The following is a 14,014-nucleotide window of genomic DNA, read 5'->3' as shown; positions in this document are numbered from 1 at the left end:
CTGGAGCTGTTTGAAACTTGGAAACAAGGTTTCAAATTGGGCAGTCTTCCTTGTGCAGGGTTGTGGGTACTGCACATGAACACAGTGTGTGGTGTCAATTTCTCTTTGTCCTTCACTGTGTTGAGGCATCTTACTCATGTTATCATAGCTGTTGTTGAAGTTGTACCTTCTGAGAATTTTGTACTTTAATTGCTTGGGATTGGGGCTTTTCTGTCTATAGTGTTTATGTGGGGAATATCATACCTGAGAATTATTTTCTTTTTAAGGATAATGAGCATAGATGTTGGGCATGATAAGTGTGCACATTTCATGTTTTCAACTGCCATTGACCCTCATTTTCTATTTTGTAATCTGACTTGTGGTGAGCTCTTCCTAGGGGGAGGAATATGATCTAAGGAGGAGGAACTTGAAGTAGGTACTATCTTCATTTCTGAAGGTATTACACCACCGGTATCTCCTCTTAGCATTTGTGTGCTTGATACAGCCACAATCCCTTTTATTGAAAGGTTTACTTATACCTCTTCCACAGCTGATAGGGTTGAGAGAACTTTGGGGAACCAAGCTAAGTCTTTTAATCCTTCTCTTCTACATCATCTTCATTTTTGGACCATTGGAAGGTAAGGAAGAATGCCCAGAAGGTGACCAGCATTTGCAAAGTGAGTAAGCAAATTGAGTGATCCCTCATGCACAGCATGGCACTTGGAGGATTGGGACTTGCTCATATTTCCTCTTGTATTGGCATATGAGGTGAAGAACCAAAAGATTCTCTCCCTGCAAGACTTTGTAGGTGGTGATCAAGAGGAGATACTCTTGTGTCTGTATATAGCATCTCATTGTTAAGTATGGGCAAACACAAGGAAGAAGTATCCAAGAAGAAAATTTCATTCTGGATTTGAGAAGTTATCAGGTGGATTTATGAGTCATTGGTCAACAGATGTAGATCATATACCCCAATGGAGATCATTAGAAGTCAAGGCCATTGCTTCATCCCTAGCATCTAGGGGAAGTTTTTGGTGTCACAGGTACTGAAGGTTGGTGACTGGTCCTGCCAGACAACCTTTACCTCTTTCTACCGATGGGATGTCCCTCCTATACAAGTGGGTTACTCAAAAGAGCTTCCTGTATGTGACTGTAATTAGGCAGTAGACAGGAAACTGCTTCTCTCAGACTTGGCAGTTGGGCTGGTAGAGTATAATATCAGGGGTATCAAGTGATGTCATGCTACCTTCCAAATGGTCGCTTTTACTTGGGACTGGAGATCATGAGATGTTTCTCTCTAGAGTAAAGTGCAAGCCACTGTTGGGCATGGGGTCCTGCCTTCTCACCCATTACCTATATGTTTGGTTTAACAAGGTTATGTGTCAGTGTTACCCTGTTCACATAGTTATGTAACTTGGAAGTTTACATCTTTAGGTAACACACCAAACCAGCAATGATTTTGAGACAATTTCTCCTTAAGAAAAATTGTAAATTTTGTTCATGAAACTTACCTGACAGATATATATGATACTGTATTCTCTGAAGTCCGACAGAATTTCAAAATTCGTGGCACACGCAGTGGGCGGCCAGGTGGTAGTACCCATTCCCGCCGCTGGGAGGCGGATATCAGGAACCATTCCCATTTTCTATTCATATTTTTTCTGTCGCCGGTGCTGTAAACAACTGTTTGCAGTACCTCCGCCTAGGATTTTGAAACTTCATTAGCCACTTAAGTATCCTAATTATTCTTTCAATTATTGACTTGGATTTGTGGCTAGGCATACGCTATCATAAGTTAAATTTTTCATTGCATTTGATGTCTGAAGCTAGTTAGCCTAGTTTCAGACTTTGTTGTCTGCATGGGGTAAAGTGAGGCTACAGGAACTTTCGGTAGACACCTCGCTTAGTAATATATGACGGTTGCATGTTTTCTTTGCATAAAGATCAATGTAATTAGGTAATGTGTGACTGATTACGGAAGAAGTAGGATTCATGTACGCATTTTAGAGCGTGTTAGAATCGGGAGGTTTTCCTCCACAGTAAACAGAAGTTAGAAATAATGAACCTTCTAACCTCCTGTAGAATTTATTTTGCCTAACCCTGTGGTATGGCTTACGGCCTAGAAGAAGTGTCTGCTAGAGGATTATATCAAGTAATCTAGACTAAAGTGCTCGCTCTCCAATCAGTGTTGTGAGTGTAGTGCCCCTTGTTGTTGTGGAGGGGGCGTCAGATCGGCCCCATAATGCCTCTAGGCCTGGACCTCTGTCGGACTCCCAGGCGGGGACTCAGGGAGAGGGCATGTCGAAAGCCGCAAGAGGGTTACGGGGGCTCCCCACCGATCTGGCGTACCCTTCGGCAGGACCTGTGATGCTTCCCAGGCTGCTAAAGATCGTGCACGTGCACGAATCTTGAAGGATTGCTTCTCGTCCTCCGAGGCGTCTCCCCGCGCAAGGGTTGGAGCTCTCGGAAGGACTCGCGCCCTCTAAGAAGCTTTAGAGAAGAGGACGCTTCACGTCCTCTCTCTCGTCAGGAGGGAATGTCAGATCGGCCCCATAACGCCCTCTAGGCCTAGACCTCTGTCGGACTCCCAGGAAAACCAGGGAGAGGGCATGTCAAAAGCCGAAGGAGGGTTACGGGTTTTTTCACGCTGATCTGGCTTCCTTTCGGCAGGTCCTGTTGTCGCTTCCCAGGCTGCCGAAGATCGAGCACGTGCACGAATCTTGAAGGATGCTTCTCGTCCTCCGAGGCGTCCTCCCCACACAGGGGTTGGAGCTCTCGGAAGGACTCGCGCCCTCTTAAGAAGCTTTAGAGAAGAGGACGCTTCACGTCCTCTCTCTCGTCACGAGAGAACGTACACGCTGATCTGGCGTCCTTTCGGCAGTAGACGTGAGGTATACTTTTAAGATGAAAGAGTCCTGTGCCCTGTCAGGGCTCTCAAATTTTATTTACATAAGTAAGAGGTCTTCGGGTAATTATGGTGGTGCTCAGTGAAGAGACCACATTTACCCTTTTCGAAGAATGCACTGGCTCTTTTCCTAAGGGACATTATTAAGGAGGCTCATTCATCTTGCCAGAAGAGTGATTTGAGCCTCCTGTGAGTGAACGCTCATGAAGTTAGAGCTGTTTCAACCTCGCTAGCATTCCAAAAGAATATGTAATCAAGGACATTCTTGATTCCACCTTTTGGAGGAGCAACTCTGTATTCGTCTCCTCTCCTCATGGCGCTCCGTATACGTTATGTAACGTTCGCATTACTTCGAAAAAGGATATTGTTCAAGCTGATAAGCTTGACGTCCGGCAAGCTGCTTTGCACAGTCAAACACCTTATGTCTCTGGTTCGGCATAAGAAGGGCAATTTAGACGTGAGGAAGCTTTTGGAGGTTGCTCGACGTCCTACAAGTAGAGACGTTCTTCAGGACGCTCGGCAAGCACCTTGCGAGGTGTCTTTCGGACGCTCGGCGTTCCTTTGCTGAGTGCGTTTCTGGAGATGTTCATTTGCATTACTAAGACGCAAGTTGTCGCACAGGCGGCCACTGTCTTGTAAGAAGGTATGAAGGGTCTTTAAGGCCCGTCTTGAAGACGAAAGCCGTACGTCTTCCTTTAGTGTTCACACACTTCAGGAGCAGCGTGCGGCTCTCCAGGGAGACTCGCATGAGGACGTCCCTTGAAAATATTCAACGTCCTACTCAAGACGCGGTACGTCATAACATTGAGATGTTGGCAAGGTCGCTCGCCAGGACGCCTCTTGGCGGGCCTTGCATGCATCAGGGCGCTCAACGAGATCCTCTCTGAAATGTCGTTCAGAACACTTGGTGTTCTCTGCACAGACACGCTCGCAGCTAAGCAGGATATTTTTTGAGGACGCTTTCCAGGGACGCTAAGCAGGACGCTTTTGAGGACACTCAGCAGGACGCTTATGAGGACACTCTCGGCAGGACGCTTTTGTGGACATTCGCCAGGACGCTTCGGTGGAAGCTCGGCAGGTCGCTTTGCGAGAGAAAAGACTTGTAGACGGCGTCTTTATTGCTGTTCAGGACGTTTCTTAGGACGCTTGACGCTTTCTAAACGCTCGTCAAGAGGAGGTTTTTCAGGACTCTCCACAGGACATTCCTTTACAGAAATTTTTAAAAAAGGATTCGGAATTAGCGGAGAGACATACCCGAATTTTTTCTTCGATCCCTCTTGCTTCTTCATCGATTTCTCTGAGAATCGGGAAGATTATATACTCGATTCGGGTGACTTTCGGTCATGTTAAAGGGTTTTCCCCTATTAGCAAAGTGCTAATTGTTTTGTCAAGTAAGGACGTTTTCCCCATTGTCAAGATACTAAACGTTTTGTCATTTAAGTGGGGGACCCCTCATAAATGGGGTAGTTCTCATTGACATAGATTTTAACGTTTTTATCGTTTAGGGATAAACTCTCATTAACAAATTTCGGAAGAGCTCTCATTCATTTTCAGAGGCTCATCCGGGGAGTAAGAAAAAGACTTGTAGACTAGGTCCAGGAAGTCTTATGTCCAATATCATAAGAACATTGAACGTCCTTTTCGATCCTCGGTTCTCACTTGATGATCTCTATTCGAATATTACTCCCTTCTCTTGGCAAAGAGTCTTGGCAAAGAGTCAAGGAGTTCTTTTAAAAAGTCTCATTCATTAGAACGTGGACAGTCGTTTTCCTTTCTTTCTCTCTTCCTCGTTGAGGAAAGATGTAGTAGAGAATTCGATGTTCAAATTACTACAATACTTACGTAGTTTATCTTTGCGTCATTTTGCTAACGTATGGGTCAAGTCATATACGCATATCGTATTTACCTCTACGGATAGAAACCGAAAGAACTGTTGTTCTAATGTATTTAATTGACACTCCCTTCAACCTTCCAAGAGTTTTCGGAGTAAGAACAACTCTTAAGGTATTGTTGCGACACACCAACTCAGCTTCTGCATTTAGCGAATTCTGTTTCGTTTAAATATGCCTGCTTGAGAGTTTCTTTCGCTCGATAATATCATACCTATTCCTTCGTAAAGGGAGTAGCTGGCAACTCAGGCAGATAGTGTGAGACGATGAATGAACAAGGCTGCTGTTACTGTGATCTACGCAGTACCGGCTAGCTCTGTGACATGCACTGTTGGTTACGTCTCTCTCCCCTGCGGGAATGGCTGACTAGCCGTCTCTCTGCCCTACAATCATGGATTTTAGCCTCGGGTTGAGGAAATTTCTAGTAATCATGAATGAACATGCCTTCCGTTTACTTAGAAAATTTCAACAAGATATCTGTTATACCTGTTCGGTGCGGTTCTACCGCACTGTAACAGAATTCTGTACGAGTCTAAACCGCGGCATAGCACTATAATAATGCTCTCCTGCTTATGCAAAGCGGAGCCTTTTTTGGGAAGGAAGCAGGCTGAGTGAGGGAATGGATGAGTTTTGCTGGGGACCTTTTCCTCGCTGGAGAAGCTTGTTTTCCCTGAATAAACAGCAATTCAGACCTCTACAGTTTTTCCTAACGGAGAAATTGGAATAACATCAAAGATCTAGTAATAATTCTAATTTTCTCTCAACGGCTTGAGGATCACCTCAGGTGATAGCGAGAGGGTGCCAGGCATCCGAACAGAGGAACAGATGTCCTGGCACATTGTCTGAAAGAATTGGAAGCCAATTTGGTTGGCTCTCCAGTTCCTCGAAGAGTGAGTTTTGATCGAGTGGTCCAAATCATCTTCGGATAATTTCTCAGCTCTCTCATAGCTCAAGAAGAGTGAGTTGGTTATGGGCTTGGGCACGGAACGTAACGATCCTCAAGAGGTTCGTTAAACTAGTGCACGTCCCGTGCGGGTCTTCTCGATCGAAGGCAGTAACTACTGACGTCTGAGTAATCCTCACTTAGAAGTATGTCGAAAGTTGAGGAGAGACTGAGGGCGTCCTTTCGTAAAGTTTTTTCGTAATATTGAAGACGAAGGAGCTTCCTCTTAAGTTGTTCCCTTATTCATGATCCTAGAGGATTAGCATTAGTCGCCACCATGTTGGCCTTTAAGAGGTTGGATTCACAGAGGTCATGTAATTCAGAGAGAATTGTCCAAAGACCCTTCCCGAGAGAATCAGTGTAATCTAACATGTCACTTAGTGAAGTATCTAATATCTCCTCTCTGAGTCTGAAGGCGTTCAGACTATCGAGAAGCGATAAGATCTTCAAGATTAATGGCAGTCTCTTGGCCAAGGCAAAGCAGTTGCTGCCTATTTGTTTTGCAGTGTACCAATCGGAGGGGTGCCGTTTCTGGAAATAGTGAAGGGAAAATGACTGTTCCTCCACCTCGACCTCTGTGAATTTCTTTATGGTTCTATCTTCCGTTCTGAAGTATGAGATAAGCTAGAAGTCCTAACTATTGTAGAATATGCAAATATGTTGTTGACGGCCTCTAGGCTCAGAGATTCGGTTCTGTCAAACAACAAAGCTTCACGATCTTTGAGGTCTGTGGAAATCTTGAATTCTCTGGATCGAAGGTTCCGGCATGGAACTTAGACGGTTAGTCTGAGTTTCTGATGCCAAAAGCATTTCGAACCTATCCTTTCTGCGAACTTAATACACGTGACCAGAAAGGCTAACATTCTAACCGCTCTAGCTACGGCAAAGAGGGTTAGTGAGGTTTTAGCCATCATCAGAGGTTTTGGCTTTAAAGGACATAATGCGGTCTGTCCTCTAAGCCTTCCGTTCTTGGTAAGAACGAAAACCTGTCTAACCCTTGACCCGGAGGCTTGGAGACCAAGGGTATGGCACAAATTATTGGGCAAGTGCATTAGAGAGTCCTGTGCCCTGTCGGGTCTCTCAAGTTTTATCTTGATAAAACAAAACTATAGAAAGTCGAGGTCAACGGACAATCTGCGGTGTTCCGTAAAAAGACCAGACTGGTTCATGTCCTAGAACACCCTGGCATTATAGTCAAGGAGTTCTTTTAAAAAGTCTCATTCATTATGTTGGCATAAAGATTTGAGATTTTTTCTTTAAAATTAATGCTCAAGAGGTGAGGGCGCGGCCTCGGAAGCATTTCAACAGAGCAATGACACTCAGTAACATCCTGAGTGCCACGCTTTAGCGAAGCAACTCTGTGTTCGCTTCACACTCCCGACGGGATGTGAAGACGACCATTTGAGATCTGTAAGTCGCTAGGACCATACCATATCCGTAGATATATTATTGGGGGCAGGAAGCAACACGAATCCTATCCTATAGAAAAGGGATAGGTGTGCTTTTAACTTTGAAGGGTTGGTCGCTTGAGGACGCGTTCCTTTTCTTTAGCTTTAAGAAGTTAATGAAACTAACTTTGATAGGTTAGGTCAGGTGGTGGTTTTAGCTTCGTTGCCCTCAGAAGTATGGTCATATGGTCTAGTCACATTGTGGTCACGCCCCCAATTGACAGATCATCTAGAGCGCACCAGCATTACAGGTCTCTACCTCGCTGGCAACTCTAGTAAAGCAGAAGCAGACTTTGGTGACAGTAATCATGAAGTCGGCTATGCTAACAGGTGAGGAACCAAGATGTATATCATCTACTTAATTTAGTTTCCTAAAAATCCTATTCTGTCTCTTCCCACCATCCGAAGGTGGGATTCAGCTATATATATATCTGTCAGGTAAGTTTTCATGAACAAAATGTTATTGTTATAATACAATTAAGTTTGTTCAAACTTACCTGGCAGATATATGTAATTAAAGTGCCCACCCACCTCCCCTCAGGAGACAGTGGCACTGATAAAATATGAATAGAAAATGGGAATGGTTCCTGATATCCGCCTCCCAGCGGCGGGGGAATGGGTACTACCACCTGGCCGGCGCCCACTGCGTGTGCCGCAAATTTTGAAATTCTGTCGGACTTCAGAGAATACAGCTATATATATATCTGCCAGGTAAGTATGAACAAACTTAATTGTATTATAACAATAACATTTTTACAATAATGTAGGTTTTCTAACATGTACAAACCTTTATCTTGTATCTTATAATTCAACTCTACCACCCCACCTTACCCTACCGCTGAAGAGAAACTGATATGACGCATACTTTGTATGTGTGTAGGGGGGCCGGGTGCTGTTACCCACAACCCCACTCAAAGGAAACTGCCAAATTTGAAACCTTGTTTCCAAGCTTCAGCTGGTCTTGGCTACATCAAACAGATATTCTTTATAAAAGATTGGGACTTGTATATCTAGGGAAAATACATATCTTTAAAACTTGCCATATTTGTAACTATGAAAACTACATAGTGATTTCTAATTTACTAAAAACTTTGTAAATGATCAGTCACCCAATAATGTATTATTTATACGTAATTATGTGCACTGATTTATATTCATTGTTTCTCATTTTGTAGTACTACTAATAATGTAGGGGCAGTGGTACCGCCTCGAATGTAACCAAGTTGGTACCCGACATATGAAATTAATCCCCGTTCCGAGGCCGCCTTCGTAACATGAGCTTTTCGTATCTTGAACCGCATGTACATGTAAAGTGCCTAATCTGTTCCAAGCCCTACAAAAACACCCCAGTAAATTTTATGATAAAGCTAAATTGACCAATAAACAATGAAATACTACAACAATTTGGACCATTCAATACCTAACTTAATAAGTACTTGTACTAATAGCATGTACCTGTAAAATAAAGTGTATAGTGTACATGGTATACAAGAAATTATGTAAGGTCGAAACGTACATACGTACGTATGTAGTAAAATGTGGAACCTTACCTTTCGAGTGAGGCTATCTCTGAAAGTGGCGACAGAGGAGGACAAATGGCAGAAAACTTCATATAGTACGTACACTAACTTTACGAAACACATTAAAAAATGTCAGGAAACATAAACTAAACTTTACTTTACGAAACACATTAACAAAACTGTAACACTTAACTTTACAAAAAACTTAATATTAATTTTTTTTTTTTTTCAATTTCTTCACCACTTTTAACTTTCTGTTTTTTCGTAGTATCAATTGGATCTTCCTTTTTGCTTACTCTACTCGAGACCTCTTTAAAAAATAACTATCCAAGGAAGATTGCTTCTGCCTACTTTTCACAATGTTCCTGAAACGACTCAGGCAAACGTCATTGAACTGCGCAAGCATACGACCTGTGTAAACCTTTTCGGGGTGTCTCTTTTCTACAAATGATTGCATCTTATGGAAAGCAGCTAGAGTATCCCTAATTTCTGCCGTTGTCATAGGGTCGTCCTCCTCCTCCTCGCCGCTGCTAGAGAACTCTTCTTGAACGACGTTATGTTGCATGGCCTCTAACTCCTTCAGGTCATCCGTCGTAAGCTCCTCTTGGTGCTCCTCAAGAAGGTCATTGATGTCGTCCTCGTCGACGACCATCCCCATGGACTTGCCGAGTGCAACGATCTCGTCAAGATCTGGTTGCAAAACAGTTTCAGGATCGTCAACTGTTCCTGAGTCTGCAGCACCAGCTTCGCCCATGTCGAATCCCTCGAAGTCTCGGGCGGATACAGCATCAGGCCAGAGTTTCCTCCACGAAGAATTCAAGGTTCCCCTCGAAACCTCCTGCCAAGGTTGATCGATGAGTCAGATGCATATCACAACATTGAAATGCTCTTCCAAAATTCACGCAAGTGAGGTTTTGTGGTATCGGTGATGTCAAAACATCTCTTGAAAGGATGTTTCGTATACAGCTTCTTGAAGTTTGATATGCTGGTCCATGGGCTGGAGGAGAGGGGTGGTGTTAGGCGGAAGATAAAGAACCTTGATAAAAGAATACTCCGCCAGGATATCTTCCTCGAGGCCAGGAGGGTGAGCAGGGGCATTGTCCAACAACAGCAGACATTTCAGAGGGAGGTGCTTCTCTTCCAAGAATTTCTTCACTGTCAGGCCGAAACACAGATTTACCCACTCGGTGAACAAAAGTCTCGTTACCCAGGCTTTCGCATTAGCCCTCCACATCACTGGAAGCTTCTCCTTTAGCACTTTGTGGGCCTTGAAGGCTCAAGGAGTCTCCGAATGATAGACAAGTAGGGGCTTCACCTTGCAATACCCACTGGCATTCGAAACAAAGTGCGAGCATAAGCCCTGTCTTTCATAGGTTTATGCCCGGGTAGCTTCTTCTCTTCCTGCGTGATGTACGTCCCGACGAGGCATTTTTTTTTCCAAAAAAGGCCAGTCTCATCAGTTGAAGACTTGCTGAGAACTGTAGCCTTCGTTGATCGTCATCTCATTGAACGTCTTGATAAGGCTTCGGCCGCTTTCGTGTCCGAGCTGGCCGCCTCCCCATGCCGCACCACCGAATGGATGCCAGTCTGTTTACGGAATTTTTCTAACCACCCATGAGAAGCTTTGAAGTCTGGGGTTGGCGTCGATGTCTCTTCTCCTCCGTTGTCTTCGGCCTGGCAATCAAAACGCCGAAAATAGCGCTGGCCTTGTGGCAGATTGCCGTCTCGGTTATCGTATCGCCAGCGATTTCTTTCTCTTTTATCCAGGACAGAAGCAGCCTTTCCATCTCGTTGTGCACGTGGCTCCTCCTTCTTGGTAGATAAAATAGTCACGCCCTTTGGAAGGTGTAGCTGCTTTGGATGGCTTCCTTCTGCTTAAGGGATGGTGCCTATCGTCGACGGATTTTGGCCATATTCCTTAGCAATCACACTCAATTGCAATGCCAGCTTCATACTTCTTGTTAATCTCCATTTTTGTCTCCAAAGAAAGCATCCTCTTCTTTCTGTGAACTTCAACTTTCTTGGGACCCATGACTATGTATATACTTTACGTAATTAAGTTATGTAGTATACATATGTAGTAAAGTTCTCACACAACACGATAAAGTAGTACTACAACAAAATCATTAACGAATTTACATTAATAAAAGAAATCGTATAGAACGAACGAATTCCATGTGCTTACGATAACGATGCTGCTGCTGAGTGGCCGAAAAAGCATGCCGCTATGTAGATGCATGATGAGATCATGGGAGAGATGCTGACCAATAGGAGAGCAGGATCTTATGGCGGTGACTAGCATCAGGAACCAATGGGAGAGCAGGAGGATGGTGGCGAGTCTACTCAGTTGGCGGCGCGCGAGTTTTAAAATTGTTATCGGTGGTCCGGGCAAATCTCGGGACTTTGGGGCAACAACCTTTCGTATCTTGAACTATTTTCGTATGTAGAGCAAAAAAAAAATCTTCGTATTTGCTTTCGTAACTCGAATTTTTTGTAAGTTGACCCTTTCGTATGTCGAGGTACCACTGTATTTTCGTCTTTGAATGTTCTCAAGTTATTTCTAATTCCGTAGATTTAACACAATTTACATGCATACTGAACAATTTCTAAGAATGTATTTTTAATTCTGTAGTGGACTAAATGAATTCAAACACCACACATATTGGTTTCTAACAACAAAACCCACCTTGAATAACCTCATGTCGAGTCTGATGTGACAGATGTTTGACGACGTCTTGAAGACTCTCAGGATGCATGACCCACCCCTAGTGACCACTGGGTGGGTTCCTGTAGGTGGAGAAACCCAGTAGGTCCTGTTAGCTCGGACATCTAGTCCACAGCTGGCTTTGTATTCTGTTGGGAGAGAACTGTGAGGTTACTTTCTAGATCTGGTTCAGATTGGGATATTTCCAAGTGTACACACACACATTTATATACATACATACATACATACATACATACACACATAGTATATATACATGTGAAGATTATATATGTATATACATGTTTATAAATATATTTTTAATTTAGCTTTTTATCATCATCTGGTCACTGCTGGAGATATGTTTCATTGATAAATCGTACCCACACAACTAGTGTGCATTCAGTGTACAAAAGGCACTTGATACATTTAAAGTTAAGTTTTTAAAATTTGAAAAGATAAAATGCACGTTTTAGATATAAATATTTCCAGTATGAAGACATCCTTACAATGCCACATATACTTCCAGGCCTTCACATTTAGTTATTCACAAAATTAGGTTCCACTTCTCGCCATCATTCTCCTCTTGCTTTCTTAGTGTTTTTTGTTTTTTTTCCCCCGCCCAAAGCTACTTAGGTCCATAGCCCTAGATGTCAACTTCTTATTTTTCTTATCGCCATCATTCGCCTCTTGCCTTCTCTCTCTCTCTCTCTCCTCTCTCTCTCTCTCTCTCTCTCTCTCTCTCTCTCTCTCTCTCTCTCTCTCTCTCTCTCTCCCCAAGATGTTTCGGTCCCATAGTCCTGAGGTGTCCAACTTCAATTTTTTCCTAGTCTAGTCTCTGCTTTCCAATGAAGAGCTACAAATCATTCTGATCCAGACCGTTGAGTCTTTAAATTGGACCTTTTTAAAGATTAGATTGAGTTGGCCTTATGCCAGCGTGGACCTCTTGTACCTGGAGTAGCCAGTGAACAAAAATTGGATGTCAAGGTCGCATATGCATTTGATTTTGGAGGCCCTCCAATCCTCTCATCAGGCGGTCCTTTGTTTTTTCAGATGTTTAGTTTTCCTTTACATGTAAGTTTTTTAATATTTGTGTTTTATTTCTTCTTGAAATTATTTAAATGTTCAGCGCTTTTAGTGCTTGGGCCAACATTATTATTATTATTATTATTATTATGGTCTATCACAGTCATCCATTTCGACTGGGTGGTTTTCATGGTGTGGGGTTCCGGGTTGCATCCTGCCTATTATTATTATTATTATTATTATTATTATTATTATTATTATTATTATTATTATTATTATTATTATTATTATATAAATATCATAGTAGCGTGAGTCTTGAAATGGAGAAGAAATACTCGTAAATCTATGCAGAAACCTGAAAGCTTTCGGGAATCGTTCGACTCTCCATTTCATTCTCTGGAATGAGAAGAGGAATCGAGCAGATTCCCGAAAGCTCTGTTTGGATATATTTAAAAAAAAAAAAATATTATCAGGGCAAAGTCAAGGTGCCGTTTGCTGTGAAAGTCTACTTTTCAATATCTTTGTTGCGTCCGGATCCTATTGTTCTTTACTCAATAGTATATGGAAAACAGCACCAAAGAAAACCTTTTGGGGAAAGTATTTGTGACCAGACGATTGTGACTGGGAAAGTGATCAGTCGTCACCGTTGCTGCCACGATGTGATCGTTGAATAACCTGCAATGACTGGTGATTTGAATGTCTACGCCACCATGACTGTTGAGCGGCTTTTGTTGGCGCCTGTAAACCTCGTTGGTTGTTTTGATGTGGTTTATATTCCGCTACTTGAATGGATGCCTTCATGTGGTTACGTCATGTTGCTCTGGTTGTGGTTTTCAGTTCTACCCTTGTTAGGCTTATTTAAATTTCTGGAGATGCTCGGTGTTTATTATTATTATTATTATTATTATTATTATTATTATTATTATTATTATTGAAGGTCCAAATCTCATTCGGAAAAGCAAGAGGCTTCATATGCAAGTGCTGCATAAGAAACAAATTATCTTTAAAAAGAGAGAGAGAGAGAGAGAGAGAGAGAGAGAGAGAGAGAGAGAGAGAGAGAGAGATTAGGAAAAAAGTAGACACGAAAACTGAAAAGCAAGATAAGATTAATCTTCCTTTTATACAGGCTTATGTTAAATCCGTGTAGTGTTATCTAAATTGCCTTTCAGAGATGTGTATAATACTTAAAGCGAAGATGCTAGGCATTATTATCCTAAAACAGTTCACCTTGTACTTTAATAATTTATTTACCTTTTTAACTATATATGTATGAAATTTATTAATTTGTATTTCATTATTTTGTAATAACTGATCTTTTTTTGTGTTGCCCATTGCCTTTTGATAATTCTTTCTAGTGAACACCTTTATTTATTTATTTTATTTTTATTTTGGAAGCTTGAATTTCTAGTCAATGGTCCCTGTGGGCTTGTTCCATATGAATAGGGTTCATCCTCCCAATAATATAATAATAATACCGAATGGTAAGAGATTTAAATGAGCTATTTAAAGTTTATATGCACGACTCTTTTCTTGCATCTTGTTGTCTAACTTTGGTTCTCTTTTCTTGCTTCCGTCCATCTCTTTCTTCAAGATTATGCCTCTG

The 14,014-nt window shown here is 42.3% G+C and overlaps 2 protein-coding genes across 3 annotated transcripts in view; one reads left to right on the top strand and one right to left on the bottom strand.

Moving 5' to 3' along the window:
• LOC135195037 (BLOC-1-related complex subunit 5-like) overlaps positions 1-14,014 on the top strand; it is a 579,421-nt gene that overhangs the window by 347,734 nt on the left and 217,673 nt on the right.
• LOC135195036 (uncharacterized) overlaps positions 1-14,014 on the bottom strand; it is a 116,245-nt gene that overhangs the window by 5,680 nt on the left and 96,551 nt on the right. For both annotated transcript variants that reach the window (XM_064221357.1, XM_064221356.1), the window contains exon 4: positions 11,371-11,537. In XM_064221357.1, the coding sequence (XP_064077427.1) occupies positions 11,371-11,537 (167 nt within the window). The remainder of the gene's footprint in view (positions 1-11,370; positions 11,538-14,014) is intronic.

This window comes from Macrobrachium nipponense, chromosome 15 (genome assembly GCF_015104395.2).
Source record: "Macrobrachium nipponense isolate FS-2020 chromosome 15, ASM1510439v2, whole genome shotgun sequence".
Lineage (NCBI taxonomy): Eukaryota > Metazoa > Arthropoda > Malacostraca > Decapoda > Palaemonidae > Macrobrachium > Macrobrachium nipponense.
The sequence above is the reverse complement of the archived record's forward strand: the minus strand, read 5'-3'. Positions and strand labels throughout refer to the sequence as shown.